The 19,909-nt window shown below is 42.6% G+C and overlaps 1 protein-coding gene across 1 annotated transcript in view; it reads right to left on the bottom strand.

The window, feature by feature from the left end:
* The window catches only part of LOC118380112 (isthmin-1), a 29,060-nt gene extending 10,140 nt beyond the window's left edge, over nucleotides 1-18,920 (bottom strand). Inside the window, exons 1-3 of the mRNA XM_035767107.2 lie at nucleotides 17,651-18,920; nucleotides 13,072-13,296; nucleotides 7,910-8,231 (exon numbers count right to left, since the gene is read on the bottom strand). Coding sequence (XP_035623000.2) covers nucleotides 7,910-8,231; nucleotides 13,072-13,296; nucleotides 17,651-17,791 — 688 coding nt within the window. The 5' untranslated portion in view covers nucleotides 17,792-18,920. The remainder of the gene's footprint in view (nucleotides 1-7,909; nucleotides 8,232-13,071; nucleotides 13,297-17,650) is intronic.
* Nucleotides 18,921-19,909: the final 989 nt, after the last annotated feature.

The raw sequence follows: 19,909 nt of genomic DNA on the forward strand, positions 1-19,909 counted from the left end.
GGGTGGTGTTGGTGACCGCGATGTAGCTAACTTTCTTTTTGTAATCCGTGATCGTTAGGAGCCCATGCCACATGACCGACCCGCTGAATTGTACATACACACACTTTCTTTACACCAAATGCAAACATACGAACAACTTACAGACTAAAACAAAGATTACATCTCCTCTGTGATTACATCTCCTCTGTCCAGACCCACATGCTCCATTCCTAGTACCTGGTCACTCCTCCATCCCCCAGTGTGGTCGTAGTCTAACTATAGTCCAGGGCAGAGTGAGTGAGTTTCAGTTTTATCAATTACAATATAATATAATAATATACCTGGAAGTATTTGGCAAGAAAATAGATTTTCCAGGAAAGTTTCTGACGCAACACAACTTAATGAGCTGCTTTGCCAAGTTCTACCTTGGGAGGTCGGTGGGTCCTGGGCACTTAACTCTCTGTAATACTCTCAAATGAAGTGGAAAAAAAATACTCGTCTTGGCACAAGTCACATTCAAATGAGTCCTGCTTTTTTCTGACTGTTAATGTGTTGTTTGGAAATGGAGCTGAAATGGCAATAAATTCCCAATGATGAAGTTTAATAAAAATACATGGAAACATTTCCTCTGGCTGAACTGAGTACTAAACTATTACATTAAACGTATGGCACACACGAGCGCACGTGCGCGCACACGCACACACATCACCCCCTCACCACCTCACCAACATCTGCCACACATTGTCTTAATTTCATAGATTAAAGTCTAGATAGCAGCGTAGCCCCTTCCTCTACCCCCCTGCCACTACACCCCCATACACAAATTACACTTAAAGCGCACTAGTCACAGCTCTCACAGAAACACAGAACAGCCCACTCACAGCAGGACCAGCAGCACAGAACCATATTTTATGAGAGCGGGGTCATTTTTCATACAACCTTCCCACAATGTTCTGGGAAAGGTGCAGGATACCCAGCTAACACATAACGTTCTGAGAACCATATGTTTCTGATGTGGGAATTTCAGTACAACAGCATAACGTTTCCTACAGGTTTCCACATGGTTCCATTTAAAGTCATGTTCTCAGAACATTAAAATGTCCTATAAAAACAAGAAAACATTAGTAACGTTCAAAGACCTAAGATTCTAAGAATGTTATTTAAAAACATTTCTGTCCTCAGCGTCAACACATCTCGATCCTCTATTTTGTTAAGTGTGTTCAGGAGTGTTGGCCACGCCCACTATTTGGCCACACCTGATCTTAATGAGTGCTGGGTGGCAGGTAGCCTAGTGGGTTAAGATCGTTAGGCCGGTAACTGAAAGGTTGGCAGTTCGAATCTCTGAGCCGACTTGGTGAAAACTATGACGATGTGCCCTTGAGCATGGCACTTAACCCTAATTGCTCCTATAAGTCGCTCTGGATAAGAGTGTCTGCTAAATGATTAAAATGTAAATGTAGTGTGTCTCCTTTGAAATGTTTGAATAGACAAAAATGAACATGTCATGCTAGTTCCATCCTGGACTGATTCCATGAATAGAGAATAGAAGATTCTAGGTTTGAATCTCACTGACGCTGTGCCGCAATAAAACAAAATAAAAAGGTAATGTGCTTAATCCCTAAAAAATGAATTATGTGTCAAATCGAATCAAATTGTATTAGTCACAAGCGCCAAATACAACAGGTGTAGACCTTCGTGAAATGCTTACTTACGAGCCCCAAACCAACAATGCAGTTGAACCTTTTTGTGATAGGGGGCAGCATTTTCACTTTTGGATGAATAGCGAACTGCCTCCTACTCTGACCCAGATGCGAATATATGCATATTATTATTACTATAGGACAGAAAACCCTCTGAAGTTTCTAAAACTGTTTGAATGAAATGCGAAAACCTGAGAGAAATCCAACCAGGAAGTAGGACATTTGAGGTTTGTAGTTTTTCAAAGCTTGGCCTACCGAATACACATTGAGATATGGATAAAGTTGCACTTCCTACAGCTTCCACCGTCTTTTGAAACTTGAATGAGGATTCTGCTATAAAGGAGGGGCTCATTAGACCTCTTTGAGTCAGTAGTCTGGCAGAGAGCCTTGGTCTCATGACGCGCGCTCCCTACAGAGTTACCTCTCGTAACTCTCATAAGGAATACTCCGGTTGGAACATTATTGATGTGTTATGTTAAAAACATCCTAAAGATTGATTCCATACATTGTTTGACATGGATGATGTGCCTGCACCTCGTGAAGATGGATTACTGGGCTGAACATGCTAACAACAAGTGGCTATTTGGACATAAATGATGGAACAAATCATTAATTTATTGTCAAACTTGGATTCCTGGGAGTGCCTTCTGATGAAGATCCTCAAAGGTAAGTGAATATTTATGGTGTTGTTTCTAACTTTGTTGATTTTATTTTTTATTTTTATTTCACCTTTATTTAACCAGGTAGGCTAGTTGAGAACAAGTTCTCATTTGCAACTGCGACCTGGCCAAGATAAAGCATAGCAGTGTGAACAGACAACAGAGTTACACATGGAGTAAACAATTAGCAAGTCAATAACACAGTAGAAAAAAATGGGCAGTCTATATACAATGTGTGCAAAAGGCATGAGGAGGTAGGCGAATAATACAATTTTGCAGATTAACACTGGAGTGATAAATGATCAGATGGTCATGTACAGGTAGAGATATTGGTGTGCAAAAGAGCAGAAAAGTAAATAAATAAAAACAGTATGGGAATGAGGTAGGTGAAAAAGGGTGAGCTATTTACCTATAGACTATGTACAGCTGCAGCGATCGGTTAGCTGCTCAGATAGCTGATGTTTGAAGTTGGTGAGGGAGATAAAAGTCTCCAACTTCAGCGATTTTTGCAATTCGTTCCAGTCACAGGCAGCAGAGTACTGGAACGAAAGGCGGCCAAATGAGGTGTTGGCTTTAGGGATGATCAGTGAGATACACCTGCTGGAGCGCGTGCTACGGATGGGTGTTGCCATCGTGACCAGTGAACTGAGATAAGGCGGAGCTTTACCTAGCATGGACTTGTAGATGACCTGGAGCCAGTGGGTCTGGCGACGAATATGTAGTGAAAAATCGATAAAAACGAATGTCAAAAATGTTATAAATTGATTCGCATTTTAATAAGGGAAATAAGTATTTGACCCCCTATTTGACCCCCTCTCAATCAGAAAGATTTCTGACCCCCAGGTGTCTTTTATACAGGTAACGAGCTGAGATTAGGAGCACACTCTCAACCTCTTGAAACTAGGAGGCACTATTTTTATTTTGGAAAAATAACGTCCCAAAGTAAATGGGCTATTTCTCAGGACCAGATGCGGGAATATGCATATAATTGACATCTTAGCACATTCTAAAGTTTCCAAAACTGTAAAAATATTGTCTGTGAGTATAACAGAACTGATATTGCAGGCGAAAGCCTGAGAAAAATCCAATCAGGAAGTGACTCTTATTTTGAAACCCCTGTCTTTCTATGCATCTCTATTGCCCATTGAAGGGGATATCAACCAGATTCCTTTTTCCATGGCTTCCCTAATGTGTCTACAGCCACTAGACATAGTTTCAGGCTTTTATTTTGAAAAATGAGCGTGAATGACAACATTGCGTCAGTGGTCAGGTGTGGTGACTCAGAGTGATTTGTGCATAATAGACAAAGCATTGTTCCTCTCGCTCCTACTGAAAAGCCAATTGTTTGCCATGTTTCTGTCGATATTATGGATCTAATTTGGAGTTTTTTTCGGCGTTGTCATGACAGCAATTTCCGGTGGATTTCTCAACAAAACGTGGACAAGAAACGGAGATATTTCGGCTATAAAAATATTATTTATGGAACATTTGCTGTCTAACTGGGACATCCGAAGATCATCAAAGGTAAATGATTTAATTTGATTGAAAAAATTTAAAAATGGCTGTATTTTTTTGACTTGGCTATGACCTAACATAATCATATGTTGTGCTTTCGCTGTAAAGCATTTTTGAAATCAGACATGATGGGTAGATTAACAAGATATTTATCTTTCATTTGCTGTATTGGACTTGTTAAAGTTCCATATTTCCAAAAAATTATTGTTGAATTTCGCGTGCTGTCTTTTCAGCGGAATGTTGTCAAGGGGTTCTGCTAGCGCTAGAAAGGTTAAAAAAATAGATAAGAATAAGAGATAATAGTAATGAGTAATTAAAGAGCAGCAGTGAAATAACAATATTCAGTTGAAGTCGGAAGATTAAATACAACCCATTTTCTTGGTAACAAACTATAGTTTTGGCAAGTCGGTTAGGACATCTACTTTTGTGCATGACACAAGTAATGTTTCCAACAATTGTTTACAGACAGATTATTTAATTTATAATTCACTGTATCACAATTCCAGTTGGTCAGATGTTTACATACACTAAGTTAACTGTGCCTTTAAACAGCTTGGAAAATTCCAGAAAATTATGTCATGGCTTTAGAAGCTTCCAATAGGCTAATTTACATAATTTGAGTCAATTGGAGGTGTACCTGTGGATGTATTTCAAGGCTTAACTTATTGCTTGACATTGGATAAAGTGCTTGACATCATAGGAAAATCTAAAGAAATCAGTCAAGATTGTAGACCTCCAAGTCTGGTTTATCCTTGGGAGCAATTTCCAAACGCCTGAAGGTACCAAGTTCATCTGTACAAACAATAGTACATAACTATAAACACCATGGGACCAAGCAGCCGTCATACCGCTCAGGAAGGAGACGTGTTCTTTCTCCTAGAGATGAACATACTTTGGTGCGAAAAGTGCAAATCAATCCCAGAACAACAGCAAAGGCCCTTGTGAAGATGCTGGAGGAAACTGGCACAAAAGTATCTATATCCACAGTAAAACGAGTCCTATATCGACATAACCTGAAAGGCCGCTCAGCAAGGAAGAAGCCACTGCTCCAAAACCACCATAAAAAAGCCAGGCTACGGTTTGCAACTGCACATGGGGACAAATATTGTATTTTTTGGAGAAATGTCCTCTGGTCTGATGAAACAAAAATAGAACTGTTTGGCCATAATGACAATCGTTATGTTTGGAGGATAAAGGGGGAGGCTGGGAAGCCGAAGAACACCATCCCAACAGTGAAGCACGGGGGTGGCAGCATCATGTTGTGGGGGTGCTTTGCTGCAGGAGGTGCTGGTGCACTTCACAAAATAGATGGCATCATGAAAATAATGTGGATATATTCAAGCAACATCTCAGGACATCAGTCAGGAAGTTAAAGCCTGGTCGCAAATGAGTCTTCCAAATGGACAATGACCCCAAGCATACTTCCAAAGTTGTGGCAAAATGGTCAAGGTATTGGAGTGGCCATCACAAAGCCCAGACCTCAATCCTATAGAACATTTGTGGGCAGAACTTAAAGTGTGTGTGAGCAAGGAGGCCTACAAACCTGTCTGTCTCAGTTACACCAGCTCTGTCAGGAGGAATGGGACAAAGTTCACCCAACGTATTGTGGGAAGCTTGTGGAAGGCTACGAGAAACGATTGACCCAAGTTAAACATTTTAAAGGCAATGCTATCAAATACTAATTGAGTGAACGTGATGAAAGATTGCTACTCATTGAGTGTATATAAACTTCTGACCCCTTGGGAATGTGATGAAAGAAATAAAAGCTGAAATAAATAATTCTCTCTACTATTATTCTGACATTTCACATTATTAAAATAAAGTGGTGATTCTAAATGACCGAAGACAGGGAATTTTTTACTAGGATTAAATGTCAGGAATTGTGAAAAACTGAGTTTAAATGTATTTGGCTAAGTTGTATGGACTTCAGCTGTATACAGGGGGGTTCTGGTACAGAGTCAATGTGCGGGGGCTCGGGTTAGTTGAGGTAGCACATGCAGGTAGAGTTAATTAAAGTGTCCTATCTGTGTGTGGCGTTCCAAAGAGTTAACCTAAACTAGCAGTGTTATTAAAAATGTCAAATAACCTACAATTTCCATTAATAAAAACCTCCCAGGAAAACCTTCAAGGAACCAAAGTAAAAGGTTCTCACAACCTCAAAATGAACGACCACAGACCTGGCTCAGTCTCTGCTGAGTGACCGTCAGTACCACAGACCTGGCTCAGTCTCTGCTGAGTGACAGTCAGTACCACAGACCTGGAATTAGTCACTACTGAATGACAGTCAGTACAACTGACCTGGCTCAGTCACTGCTGAGTGACAGTCAGTACAACAGACCTGGCTCAGTCACTGCTGAGTGACAGTCAGTACCACAGATACAGTAACATGAGTTCCTGTGACCTGATAAGTCCTAAATAGTCAGTAAACATGGGCTTAGGGTTTGAATAAGAATGTAACAATTTATAAACCTGCTCATTCATTCCTGACAGCCGTACCCAGATGGATAAAATGACATTTCTCCTCTCTCTCTCCATAGCACCCACATTCCTGTTTAACAGTGTTATGTTTGAGCTGGTGGACAAGCTGAGACATGGTGTGGATGGATACTGTACGAACCATGGGGAGGGTGAATTATTCTACATCAAATGTATCTATCTAGCAGGCCAGCTGTGGGGGGTGGGGGGGGGCGAGAGAGAGAGGGGTGTGTATATAGACAGTTATTGAGAATGATATGAACTGGTCTGCTATTCCCCCATGTAGTGCAATTCTTTTGACCAGAAAAGTACCCAGCTAGCACACTGGTTCCTTGGAAGTTGTGGGAATGTATGATTTTGGTTTCACATTGGTTGTGGAATGAAGCCATACGTTTCCTGACCGGTAAAACAGACAGTTTATTAAATGGTCTGAGAACAGAAGCCTGTTCTGGGAATGTTTATTTTTAGGTTGCAGGGAGATTCTGAGAACCTTTTACTCTGGTTCCTTGAAAGCTTACCTTGTAGATTTTATTAATGTTCTGATAACAGAAATTGTAGGTTCCTTAAAAACTTTGACTGAATGTTTCAATGCTAGTGTACTATAGTGTTCTTGTGTTTTTTTTAACATCCTTGTAATAATTTGAGAAAATTACTTTAAAATAGAACCTGAAGAAACGCTGAAGTACTGAAATTCCCACAGAAGAAAGTCGTTTCTTAACGTTCTCTTAACTATTTAAGAACATTCCCAATGTCAAACCAGTTGGAGAACGTTCCTAGACCATTACCAAAATTGAAACAAAATTGAAATGAAATTAACTATGTTCAAACGTACAGGAAACATTCTGTTAAAGTAATGAAATGCTAAGAAAATAAAATGTGCCGAGAATGCTTGGCTTTGGAACAACTATCCTGCACCATTCTCCAGAACGTTGTGGGAAGGTTGTATGCAAAATAACCATGGGACAAACCACGCTCTAAGACACATATGGTTCTCAGAACATTATGTGCTAGCTGGGTAGTGCACTATTAGGGAATATAGGGTGCCATTTGGGAAGCATCCTGATGTGGCCTTGTTCTTGTCGGAGGACTTTGATGTTCGAGAGGTGTCCTTTTCTGTCACGCACACACACAATGGACAAATCCATCTGATGAAACTAAAGAGTCTTTCATTTGACCCTGCTGGTCATCTATGAACGTTTGAACATCTTGGCCATGTTCTGTTATAATCTCCACCCGGCACAAGCAGAAGAGGACTGGCCACCCCTCAGAGCCTGGTTCCTCTGTAGGTTTCTTCCTAGGTTTTTTGCCTTTCTAGGGAGTTTTTCCTAGCCACCGTGCTTCTACACCTGCATTGCTTGCTGTTTGGGGTTTTAGGCTGGGTTTCTGTACAGCACTTTGAGATATCAGCTGATGTAAGAAGGGCTTTGTAAATACATTTGATTTAAGGCTTCAATCATACACCCGCTTTCTGTGTCAAACACGCTTGCACACTTAGAATACACATATATACAAATACACACAGCCCTTAACACAAACACAAACACGTACTCTTGCCGTCAGTCCCCCTCACACTACACTCACCATATTCAGCCTGAACCTTGCTGGCACGTCCTCCTCCTGCGCCTCCTCTCCTCTCCCAGCCCCCTAGTGGTTTTAGGAAGTTACTATCCTCTGTGTTACTGCCACTTGCTACTCCTCCTCTGTAGGTGGGCTGCTGCTCCCTAGCCTGCTCCTTGGGTCGACGTGGGGTCAAGACCGAAGAAGAAGAGGAGGAGGAGGATGAAGAGGAGGTGGTTTGCCACCAGTTTCTCCAGTTGGGAGCGGCCAAACCTGGTTTGTTCTCCTTCTTCAGACCTTTCTCATGCTCCGCCCCTTCTAGATCATCCACCACCTCTATGGTCACCTGGAGGGGAGGGAGAGGGAGAGGGAGAGGGAGAGGGAGAGGGAGAGGGAGGAGCAGGGTCCAAGGTAAGTGTGTCTGTCTGGAGTGTATCTGTATGTCTGTTGGGAGGGCAACAACATCCTCTCAGATCTAACATTAAAAATAACTTTTATTGCTGCGACTTGATTTAGACGTGAAATCAGTCTTGATACAATTGTACATTGTCAATTATTTGATGCATTGTTTACTTCTCATACTTCTCTTACCATCCAGCCTGTTATCCTCACTAGGGTACGTGGGATGGTAGCGTCCCACCTGACCAACATCCAGTGAAATAGCAGAGCGCCAAATTCAGAAACAGATATACTCATATTACAAATTCATAAAACATACAAGTGTTATATACATCGGTTTAAAGATTAACTTCTTGTTAATCCAGCCGCTGTGTCAGATTTCAAAAAGGCTTTACAGCGAAAGCAAACCATGCGATTATTTGAGGACAGCGCCCAGCAGATTATTACATACAGTTACCAGCCAAGTAGTAGTAGTCACAAAAGTCAGAAATAACAATAAAATTAATCACTTACCTTTGATGATCTTCATATGGTTGCACTCACAAGACTCCCAATTACTCAATAAATGTTTATTTTTTTTTCGATAAAGTCCCTCTTTATATCCAAAAATCTCAGTTTTGTTCAGTAATCCACAGGCTCAAAGGCAGTTACAACAGGCAGATGAAAAATCCGAAAAGTAAAGTTCGTAGAAACATGTCAAACGATGTTTATAATCAATCCTTAGGTTGTTTTTAGTCATAATAATCAATAACATTTCAACCGGACAAAAGCTTTGTCAATATAAAAGGAAAACAAGGCAGCCCTAGAGAAGTTATATTCCAGACACAAATACAAAACACCAGTCTGTCTAGCCTAGCCTAGCCTGTTATATTCCAAACACAAAACACCAGTCTGTCTAGCCTAGCCTAGCCTAGCCTGTTATATTCCAAACACAAAACACCAGTCTGTCCAGCCGGTTACATTCCAGACACAAAACAACAGTCTGTCTGGTCTAGTTTTGATACTCTGAGGAATAAAATACAAATCAAGAGTAAAAAGGTCAAGTCCCTGAGCAGTCCCACTGAGCCTACAAGCTTGGTATAGTCCTGACTCATTGGCTCATTCCCCTCGTTTTCAAGTGCACCTCGTGACTCACTGGTCTGGTATCTCTGGTAAAATGGGAGGTTAGCTTCCTTGTCAATTAGGCTAGCTAGCTTCCTAAAAAGGAGATAGTCACAACACTGCCACATAGCAACAAACAACTTAGTTTTCAAATAAGAGCAACTTGAAGCATTTCGATCCGTTGTGCGAGGGGAGGATATATTGGCATTTTTTAGGGTGCATGATACCTTTTCTTCGGAAATCTGGAGAGCTGGTTGGGGAAGATCGGGAGAGATGGGTTTGGCCTCAGTCCTATACAGCTCCAAAATCATCTGAATTGTTGTGGATTAAGTCCATATGACCTACATATGGTATACTCTTACCAAAAAAGGTTATGTATGGAACCAACATTTTTTCTTTTCATATATATATATGGAAAGATATAGTATATATATATGGAAAGATATAGTATATATATATGGAAAGATATAGTATATATATATGGAAAGAAAAAATGTTGGTTCCATAGTGGGGAGAACAAGTATTTGATACACTGCCGATTTTGCAGGTTTTCCTACTTACAAAGCATGTCTGTCATTTTTTATCATAGGTATACTTCAACTGTGAGAGACGGAATCTAAAACAAAAATCCAGAAAATCACATTGTATGATTTCTAAACTGCTTCGAGGGGTGACTGTTGTTGATGTGTGCAGAGGGTCCCTGGTTTGCGCCCGGGTATGGGCGAGGGGACGGTCTAAAGTTATACTGTTACATCAACAACAGGCACCCACGAAGCATCGTTACCCCTCGCAGAGCAAGGGGAACCACCACTTCAAGGTCTCAGAGCAAGTGACGTCACCAATTGAAACGCTATTTAGCGCGCACCGCTAACTAAGCTAGCCGTTTCACATCCGTTACACCAGCACCACCGCTAAATAAGCTAGCCGTTTCACATCCGTTACACCAGCACCACCGCTAACTAAGCTAGCCGTTTCACATCCGTTACACCAGCACCACCGCTAACTAAGCTAGCCGTTTCACATCCGTTACACTCACCCCCGTTTTGACCTTCCTCCTTTTCCGCAGCAACCAGTGATCCGGATCAACAGCATCAATATAACAGTAAAGAACCACGACTCGTCAGTGAAGAGCACTTTTTGCCAGTCTTGTCTGGCCCAGCGACGGTGGGTTTGTGCCAATAGGCAACATTGTTGCCGGTGATGTCTGGTGAGGACCTGCCTTACAGCCTATTGTGGACAGCCTGAGCACTGATGGGGCGGCAGGGTAGCCTAGTGGTTAGAGCATTGGACTAGTAACCGAAAGGCTGCAAGTTCAAATCCCCGTGCTGACAAGGTACAAATTTGTCGTTCTGCCCCTGAACAAGTAGTTAACCCACTGTTCCTAGGCCGTCATTGAAAATAAGAATTTGTTCTTAACTGACTTGCCTGGTTAAATAAAGGTAAAATAAAATAATATTAAAAATGGGGGGGATTGTGCATTCCCGGTGTAACTCTGCAGTTGATGTTTGCCATCCTGTTCCTGTCCCGCAGGTGTGATGTTCGGATGTACCGATCCTGTGCAGGTGTTGTTACATGTGGTCTGCCACTGCGAGGATGATCAGCTGTCCATCCTGTCTCCCTGTAGCGCTGTCTTAGGCGTCTCACAGTACGGACATTGCAATTTATTGCCCTGGCCACATCTGCAGTCCTCATGCCTCCTTGCAGCATGCCTAAGGCACGTTCACACAGATGAGCAGGGGCCCCGGGCATCTTTCTTTTGGTGTTTTTCAGAGTCAGTAGAAAAAGGTCTCTTTAGTGTCCTAAGTTTTCATAACTGTGACCTTAATTGCCTACCGTCTGTAAGCTGTTAGTGTCTTAACGACCGTTCCACAGGTGCATGTTTATTAATTGTTTATGGTTCATTGAACAAGCAGTGTTTAAACCCTTTATAATGTTATTTGGATTTTTACAATTTATCTTTGAAAGACATGGTCCTGAAAAAGGGACGTTTCTTTTTTTGCTGTGTTCATATTTGTTTATTTATTTTCCCTTATTGTACATGAACATATGTTTCCCATGCCAATAAAGCTCTTTGAATTTATTTTAATTGTTGAGAGAAAGGGTAGTGATGTCCACCAGGGTATCCTGCCTCTTCCTGTTTGCTCTTCCTGCCTCTTCCTGTTTGCTCTTCCTGCCTCTTCCTGTTTGCTCTTCCTGCCTCTTCCTGTTTGCTCTTCCTGCCTCTTCCTGTTTGCTCTTCCTGTTTGCTCTTCCTGCCTCTTCCTGTTTGCTCTTCCTGCCTCTTCCTGTTTGCTCTTCCTGCCTCTTCCTGTTTGCTCTTCCTGCCTCTTCCTGTTTGCTCTTCCTGCCTCTGTTTACAAGGACGGACAGTGTTACCTGTCTGTTGACAAGGAGGGACAGTTACCTGTCTGTTGACAAGGAGGGACAGTTACCTGTCTGTTGACAAGGAGGGACAGTGTTACCTGTCTGTTGACAAGGAGGGACAGTGTTACCTGTCTGTTGACAAGGAGGGACAGTGTTACCTGTCTGTTGACAAGGAGGGACAGTTACCTGTCTGTTGACAAGGAGGGACAGTGTTACCTGTCTGTTGACAAGGAGGGACAGTTACCTGTCTGTTGACAAGGAGGGACAGTTACCTGTCTGTTGACAAGGAGGGACAGTGTTACCTGTCTGTTGACAAGGAGGGACAGTGTTACCTGTCTGTTGACAAGGAGGGACAGTGTTACCTGTCTGTTGACAAGGAGGGACAGTGTTACCTGTCTGTTGACAAGGAGGGACAGTGTTACCTGTCTGTTGACAAGGAGGGACAGTGTTACCTGTCTGTTGACAAGGAGGGACAGTGTTACCTGTCTGTTGACAAGGAGGGACAGTGTTACCTGTCTGTTGACAAGGAGGGACAGTGTTACCTGTCTGTTGACAAGGAGGGACAGTGTTACCTGTCTGTTGACAAGGAGGGACAGTGTTACCTGTCTGTTGACAAGGAGGGACAGTGTTACCTGTCTGTTGACAAGGAGGGACAGTGTTACCTGTCTGTTGACAAGGAGGGACAGTGTTACCTGTCTGTTGACAAGGAGGGACAGTGTTACCTGTCTGTTGACAAGGAGGGACAGTGTTACCTGTCTGTTGACAAGGAGGGACAGTGTTACCTGTCTGTTGACAAGGAGGGACAGTGTTACCTGTCTGTTGACAAGGAGGGACAGTGTTACCTGTCTGTTGACAAGGAGGGACAGTGTTACCTGTCTGTTGACAAGGAGGGACAGTGTTACCTGTCTGTTGACAAGGAGGGACAGTGTTACCTGTCTGTTGACAAGGAGGGACAGTGTTACCTGTCTGTTGACAAGGAGGGACAGTGTTACCTGTCTGTTGACAAGGAGGGACAGTGTTACCTGTCTGTTGACAAGGAGGGACAGTGTTACCTGTCTGTTTACAAGGAGGGACAGTGTTACCTGTCTGTTTACAAGGAGGGACAGTGTTACCTGTCTTTTTACAAGGAGGGACAGTGTTACCTGTCTGTTTACAAGGAGGGACAGTGTTACCTGTCTGTTTACAAGGAGGGACAGGGTTACCTGTCTGTTTACAAGGAGGGACAGTGTTACCTGTCTGTTGACAAGGAGGGACAGTGTTACCTGTCTGTTGACAAGGAGGGACAGTGTTACCTGTCTGTTTACAAGGAGGGACAGTGTTACCTGTATGTTTGGGTTCTGTCGGTTTATATCAGCCTTGGAGAGGTCAGGGAAGTTGCTGAGGTCCAGGAGGAAGGCCCCAGGCCTGTCTCTCTGCAGGCTGCCTCCTGTAGCCTGACTCGGGGCCCAGGGGAGGGCAGCAGGCCTCTGGGCTGACTGGGGCTCTGATCCCCTCCACTTCCCTGGACCCTGCTGGGCTAACAAACTGCTCTCTGTTCTGACATTATTCTAGATGGGGGGAGAGAAAGAGAGAGAGAGAAAGAGATATTTGAGTATTATGATATTTGTCCGTCAGTAACTTTCACACTTATCATTATTCATGATTAATTCAGGATTATCTGTAGTCATGGTAGCATCCACATTAATGTAGAAGTGTTTAGAAATATATTATATTCTTATTTACAATAAGAGTGACTCCAGAATGACACAATACATTATTTACCATTAATTTCTGTTCGGCTAAAAAGAATCTGAAACACAGCAAATGCAACCAACAAGTTGTAGTCTTTATATGTAGGTAAACTCATATTTGAAAGACAGTGAAAATAAAATATTTCAAGAATCCTATTAAAATGAATGTAATCAAACCAAACTGCGGCAAATACAACACGTGTAAACTTTACCGTGAAATGCTTACTGACAAGCCCCTAACCGACAGTGCAGTTCAAGACGAAAATATTGACCAAATAGACGAAAATAAAAAGTAACACAATAAGAATAGCGAGACTATATACAGGGGGCACTGGTACAGAGTCGGCGCGCAGGGGGTACAGGTTAGTAGAGGTAATCTGTACATGTAGGTGGGGAGGGGAGTGACTGCATACTGTGCTAGGACATAATCATTGTGTCCTATAGGATTATGGGAGCAAATATTACCCTTTTTACTACTTTAATACACAAGTGAATTTGTTACAATACTTTTGGTCCCCTAAAATGGGGAAGCTGTGTCCAAAAAGTGCTGTCATTTCTAAATGGTTCACCCAATATGGATAGAAATACCCTCAAATGAAGGCTGACAGTCTGCTATTTAACCTTACAGTCATTATATCATTTCCAATCCAACGTGCTGAAATACAGAGTCAAAACAACAAGAAATATGTCATAGTCCCCAATACTTTTAGAGCTGACTGTATTTATTTAGGGCAATCAGTTTAACCTTCCTTAAACCAAACAGAGAGAACCATATTATTCTCAGTTGTCCTGTAATTTCTGTGCCTGTTTGATGGATGGGGGTCAGACTGTACCTCTACACCTGGCCCCCCACAGAAACCAGGGCCTGTATGAAGTGTCTCAGAGTAGAAATTATGATCTAAGATAATTTCTGACATTTAGATCAGAATGAATAAGATTAGATTTAACAGATCCTCTGAAGCGCTTTGTGGATACGGGCCCTGGCCTCCCCCTTTTAGATCTTTACCTCTGTACCCACTATAGAGGACCACTTAGCGACATCAGATTGATCCCTCTCCCCAAGCTAGGCCACCTCATTACTCACAACACATCAGCTAAAGCCCACAGAGCCAGTACCTGTGACAGGGCTATTCCCAATCGGTTCTCCATCCTATCCTGGGTTATTTCATTGTTCTTTGATGGTTTCATTTATGTCTAAAATACTATGGCCCTGCTCTGTCCACACTAATTAGAGTTGGTGGTTTCTACTAGAAGTGGATCTGGTACACTCCACAGAGCAGGGCTTTACAGAACAGTGGCCAGAAAAAAAAGCTATTGCTTATAAAGAAAAAATAAGCAAACACGTTTGATGTTTGCCACAAAGCATGTGGGAGACTCCCCAAACATATGGATGAAGGTACTCTGGTCAGATGAGTCTAAAATGTAGCTTTTTGGCCATCAACGAAAATGTCTGGCGTAAACCCAACACCTCTCATCTCCCCGAGAACACTATCCCCACAGAGAAGCATCATGCTGTGGGGATGTTTTTCATCGTCAGGGACTGGGAAACTGGTCAGAATTGAAGGAATGATGGATGGCGCTAAATACAGGGAAATTCTTGAGGGAAAGATTGCATGTCCTCCTGTGCAGGAAAATTGTAATCAATAAAAGAGTGATCAAATTAAGACCCTACATCTGTACTAATATGGTATTTTCAAAGATATTTATATACAGTACCAGTCATAAAGTTTGGCCACACCATATGGAATTATGTAGTAACCAAAAACAAAATGTTAATCAAATCAAAATATATTTTATATTTGAGGTTCATCAAAGTAGCTGCCCTCTGTCCTGTGCACTGTGGCTATTTTAGATGTGCAGCTCGAACCATAGAACTAGAATGACTGATTTTAGAATGGATATAATTCTAATTCTAGAACAGGGTCAAGTCCATTGGTGGATATCAGTTCAATTGATTCTGATGATGGAGAGTCCTAAATACGTCTACGGTAATAAATCATACGGACCTGGTTAAAACAGGTGGAGACAAGGGTCAGCCTGAACAAACAGACACATTTCCGGTCATCAAAGGGGATTAAATGTGATGGATTTGAGTTAAAATGGGGAGACAAAAAGAGAGGTTTTATTTTGCCTGTAAAGCTGCAGTATAACAGTGGTTTGAAAGTAAAGGCAGCAACAGTGCGGGTGTAAACGTGTGGGAGAGAGAGAGAGACCTTCTGTTGGAAAGCTAACTATAAATAGTAAAGCATTAACTAGAAATGTCATGTGATACCAGAAAGCCAATCAGAGCCGAGTGTTCCTTGTGGCTACAGGCCACACCATTGGGATGTGGTTGGAAGGGTGGGTAGCTCTAGCGCTGACCTCTCTCCCCATCCCCAAGTAGGAGACTAGGGTGACTGTGGTGAGGCTGTGATGACAAGAGTAGTGCCTGCAGCTAAGGCATGGAATCCCCAACTATGATGAAGGTGAGTGGACTATGACCATGTGACCCCTCTCTCCATCTTCCATTTCACCTCTTACTACCAGCCTCTTCAAGGGGATAATATTGTGTGTGTGTGTGTGTGTGTGTGTAACAGTATAATTTTAAACCGTCCCCCTCGCCCATACCCGGGCGCGAACCAGGGACCTTCTGCACGCATCAACAACAGTCACCCACGAAGCATCGTTACCCATCGCTCCACAAAACTACTACTTCAAGGTCTCAGAGCAAGTGACGTAACCGATTGAAACGCTATTTAGCGCACACCGCTAACTAAGCTATCCGTTTCACATCCGTTACACGTGTGTGTGTGTGTGTGTGTGTGTGTGTGTGTGTGTGTACCATTTCACCTCCTACTCCCGGCCTCTCCCAGGGGACTGAGGCTCTATGAATGGTCTCTTTATACTGTATATCAGGATACTCAAGTGCTATTTGAGAAGGTCTGGTCCCACACATGTCCGAGGTGGCAGGAGATCTGGATGGATAATGTAATTTACCGCCTTCGTAACAAACCCCCACCTCGCAACCCATGCGACCCCAAACTGTTCAAACGCCTCTTGTCGGCAGAGAGAGAATCAAACCGTTTTCAAAGATAATTTCCCGCAATTCTGCGCATTCTTCATTGTCTTGTGTGTTTTTGTGATACCAGGGGTCGAAGCTGTAAACTGCAAGCCGCGTGAGGGCCAGCATATGAGGAATGACGACAGAAAACTGTATGCAAGCCCGAACAAGTAAAACATATATATATATATAGATATACAGTACCAATCAAAAGTTGTAGAACACCTACTCATTCAAGGGGTTTTCTTTATTTGTTAGTCTTTTCTACATTGTAGAATAAGAGTGAATGTAACGATTCTCGTTGGTGGAGAGGAGGACCAAAATGCAGCGTGGCAAATGTTCGTCATATTTCCATTGAACAACTAAACACTACACAAAATAACAACGAAGAGAAAACAAAACAGTTCTGCCAGGTGAACCAGACATTAAACACCCACAACCAAAATGGGGAAAACAGGTTACCTAAGTATGATTCTCAATCAGAGACAACGAACGACACCTGCCTCTGATTGAGAACCATACTAGGCCAAACACATAGAAACATAACACAGAAAAAAGTACCTAGACTTCCCACCCCAACTCACGCCCCGACCAAAAAAAAAAAGAGACATAAAAAAAGAACTAAGGTCAGAACGTGACAGTGAAGACATCACTATGAAATAACACGTATTATTCTGCAATGTAGAAAATAGTAAAAATAAAGAAAAACCCTTGAATGAGTAGGTTTTCTAAAACTTTTGACAGGTACTGTACAGATATTATTTTGGGACCCGTGGTCCGTTTTGACACCGTTCTGGGTCTGGATCCGATCAGCCCGTTGAGTTTGGGAGAGGGGGGGGGGCTGTATATCATAAACCCCAAACCTCAATGACTCTTTGGGAATGTGTTCATCCATAATATATCGTGTCTGTTATCCAACTCTGTGGTCATTTAAATAGACCCTTTGCACTTCCCATTTCAGACCCAATGTGTTACAGAAGCATTTCTGGAAAGGACTGTGGAACCCATAGAATACAGGCTTATTCCCCATGTTGATATTGAGCCATAACCCCAAACTCAATAGCCTAGAGTCCCTGCAATGTAAACTGCACTGCAGGTTCCGACAGAATAGAATCATTAAATAGCACTCACCTCTGCAATCACTGTATACTGCTGATCCTGGCTCGAAGTTAAATTCCCTTGATTCAGCGGGCTGCTCCTTAACACCGTAATATGTAAGGTAAGAAGTAGAAGTCCTAAAAGCAACAACAGTTCTGCCGCCAATCGAACCATCTTTTTCACCCTACTCGTCTTGGGTCCCTGCTGTGTGACAGGGGGTCCGCCGCCAACTCCTCCCGCTCCAGACACTCCAAGCTCCGGATCCGCTGCGGGCGAGGAGTCACAACACCACTTCGGAGCCACTTCGAGGTTCAGAAGTACACTTTTAATGGGAAAGGGGGGGGTAGGACGTAATAAAATACAATCTGTCAAAAGTTTGTGTTTGGAATCAGGTTAGGTTGATTTTGTTTATTTTGAATTACATCAGACCAGCCTCGGCGGAGAGCGTTCTTCAAATGTGCCAAAAAGTGAGTCCGGATTCGCTGTGTAAAAAGGATAACGTTAAACCAAAGTTAAAGGTCCATTCAGCAAGGTTTTCTGTGGTATCCCCTTGAACTGTGCTCCTTCTATGTTGGCATGGATCTCCAAAGTTAATTATCCAAATGCTGCCAGGGCGACTGAATAACACTACCCATGAGAAAAGTATTTAAATAACAGCGGGACAATTGTCTTGCGCACAATTTAGTATGTTATAGAAATGTAGGCTCTTGCTTGTTGCACTCCAGGCGCAGTCCTCTGCACGATCAAGAAACGTGCAGCCCAGTTCCAGACCCGTGTTTCCCCCCACTGCAATTCTCCACTGTTTACACGAATACTTTGGCCCAGCTTCAGAATCAAACCTCGTTCCCTTCTCTCTCTCATCTGTGGTATGCAGCACTCCTGGGTTTTGATGCTTTGGACACAAATGATCCCTTATGCATTACATAGGCTATCCCCTATCCAAAAATTGTCATTTTGAATTTGCGTAGAGAGTGAACTAGCTGGTGTGGCTACCTTTCGCACACCATCCAACCGCCAAGAAGTGGATCCCCCCCAAAAATAATACTTTCTAGTTTGAATAGTTGTCCATTTCAACCACGAACATTATCCGTCCATTAGTGGCGAATATAGGCGTGGTGGTGGTAATTCTGGGCTGAGTTCTGCGCAGCATAAAACCAGCAGCTATCCAATCCAAGCTCCAAGTGCGTCCCGTTCCTCACCGTGTCCAAATGGTGTAAACCAAACCGCAGTCAATCCACACTCCTATACTATGGGCATGCTATACAGGCTGTTGTCTGTCGCAGCGCGCTGCCAGTGATTTTTTTAATACGCCCCTCTGCTGGTTTGCTGTCAGCTCCCCCTCCCCTTTCTCACCCTTCAGCGCCCGATACGCGTCATGTCTAGAAGGGTCATGTCAAATTGACTTCGAACGTATATATATTGTATTTTATCTAACCCGAACTATTTTCCTAACCTTAAGTTAATTCTCCTAACCTGTTACGTTAATTGTCTCAACCTGTTACGTAATTCTCTCAATGTACTAGATACATTCTAACCTGCTACGAAAAATCACTTCTGACATTTAGTTCATCGCTTCTCGTCAAAACCCTGTGACGCACGCGGGAGGGATGGTGGCAAGTCAAATCACCAAGGCTCTACATCACAATCAAGTCACAGGCCACCTACTCTGTCGGGTAGGTATTTGCACATGTGCCTGATGTTATTACAGGAACTGGACATATGGACTTCAAACATGAATATATTTCAAATGAACATTATACTTTTAAGCACTTTGTTTATTGCCCTCTTCAAAGGACCTGGTCACTGATCACCCAGTGACATCTCCTTCTGTTCCCAATAGTACAGTTCCCTAAAACAAATGGAAACTTTAAAGGGTGACTGCACTTCCTGATTTACCCTTGTTTTTCCATTAATGCTCATTAAGAAATGCTAGCTGCCATGACTGAATGCAAACAACCATTGTCTTGGGGGTGTGGTTTGATGTGGGTGTTTCTTGGGTGTGTCTTTGCCATTCAATAACAACAAATAAGGCCATTAGTGAGTACAGCAATATTAGCTAAGCTAGCTTTGCTATAGAGAGAACAAAGTTTTGAAGTTGAGTGCTTTTCAAAATGGTCAGCTAATTCAGTTCTATGTGTAGGCTAAAGCTTACCGTATGCTTCCCAGCATATATTATGGCAACATTTTCTGAAGTTCGTTTCGGTCTTTGGCAGGGTTTTTTTCGGCTGTTTGTGCACACAAAACATTTGAGAGGTAAGTCAATTTTTTTTGTAGCTGAAGTCTACACCCCTT

Source organism: Oncorhynchus keta, chromosome 24 (genome assembly GCF_023373465.1).
Source record: "Oncorhynchus keta strain PuntledgeMale-10-30-2019 chromosome 24, Oket_V2, whole genome shotgun sequence".
Classification (NCBI taxonomy): Eukaryota; Metazoa; Chordata; class Actinopteri; order Salmoniformes; family Salmonidae; genus Oncorhynchus; species Oncorhynchus keta.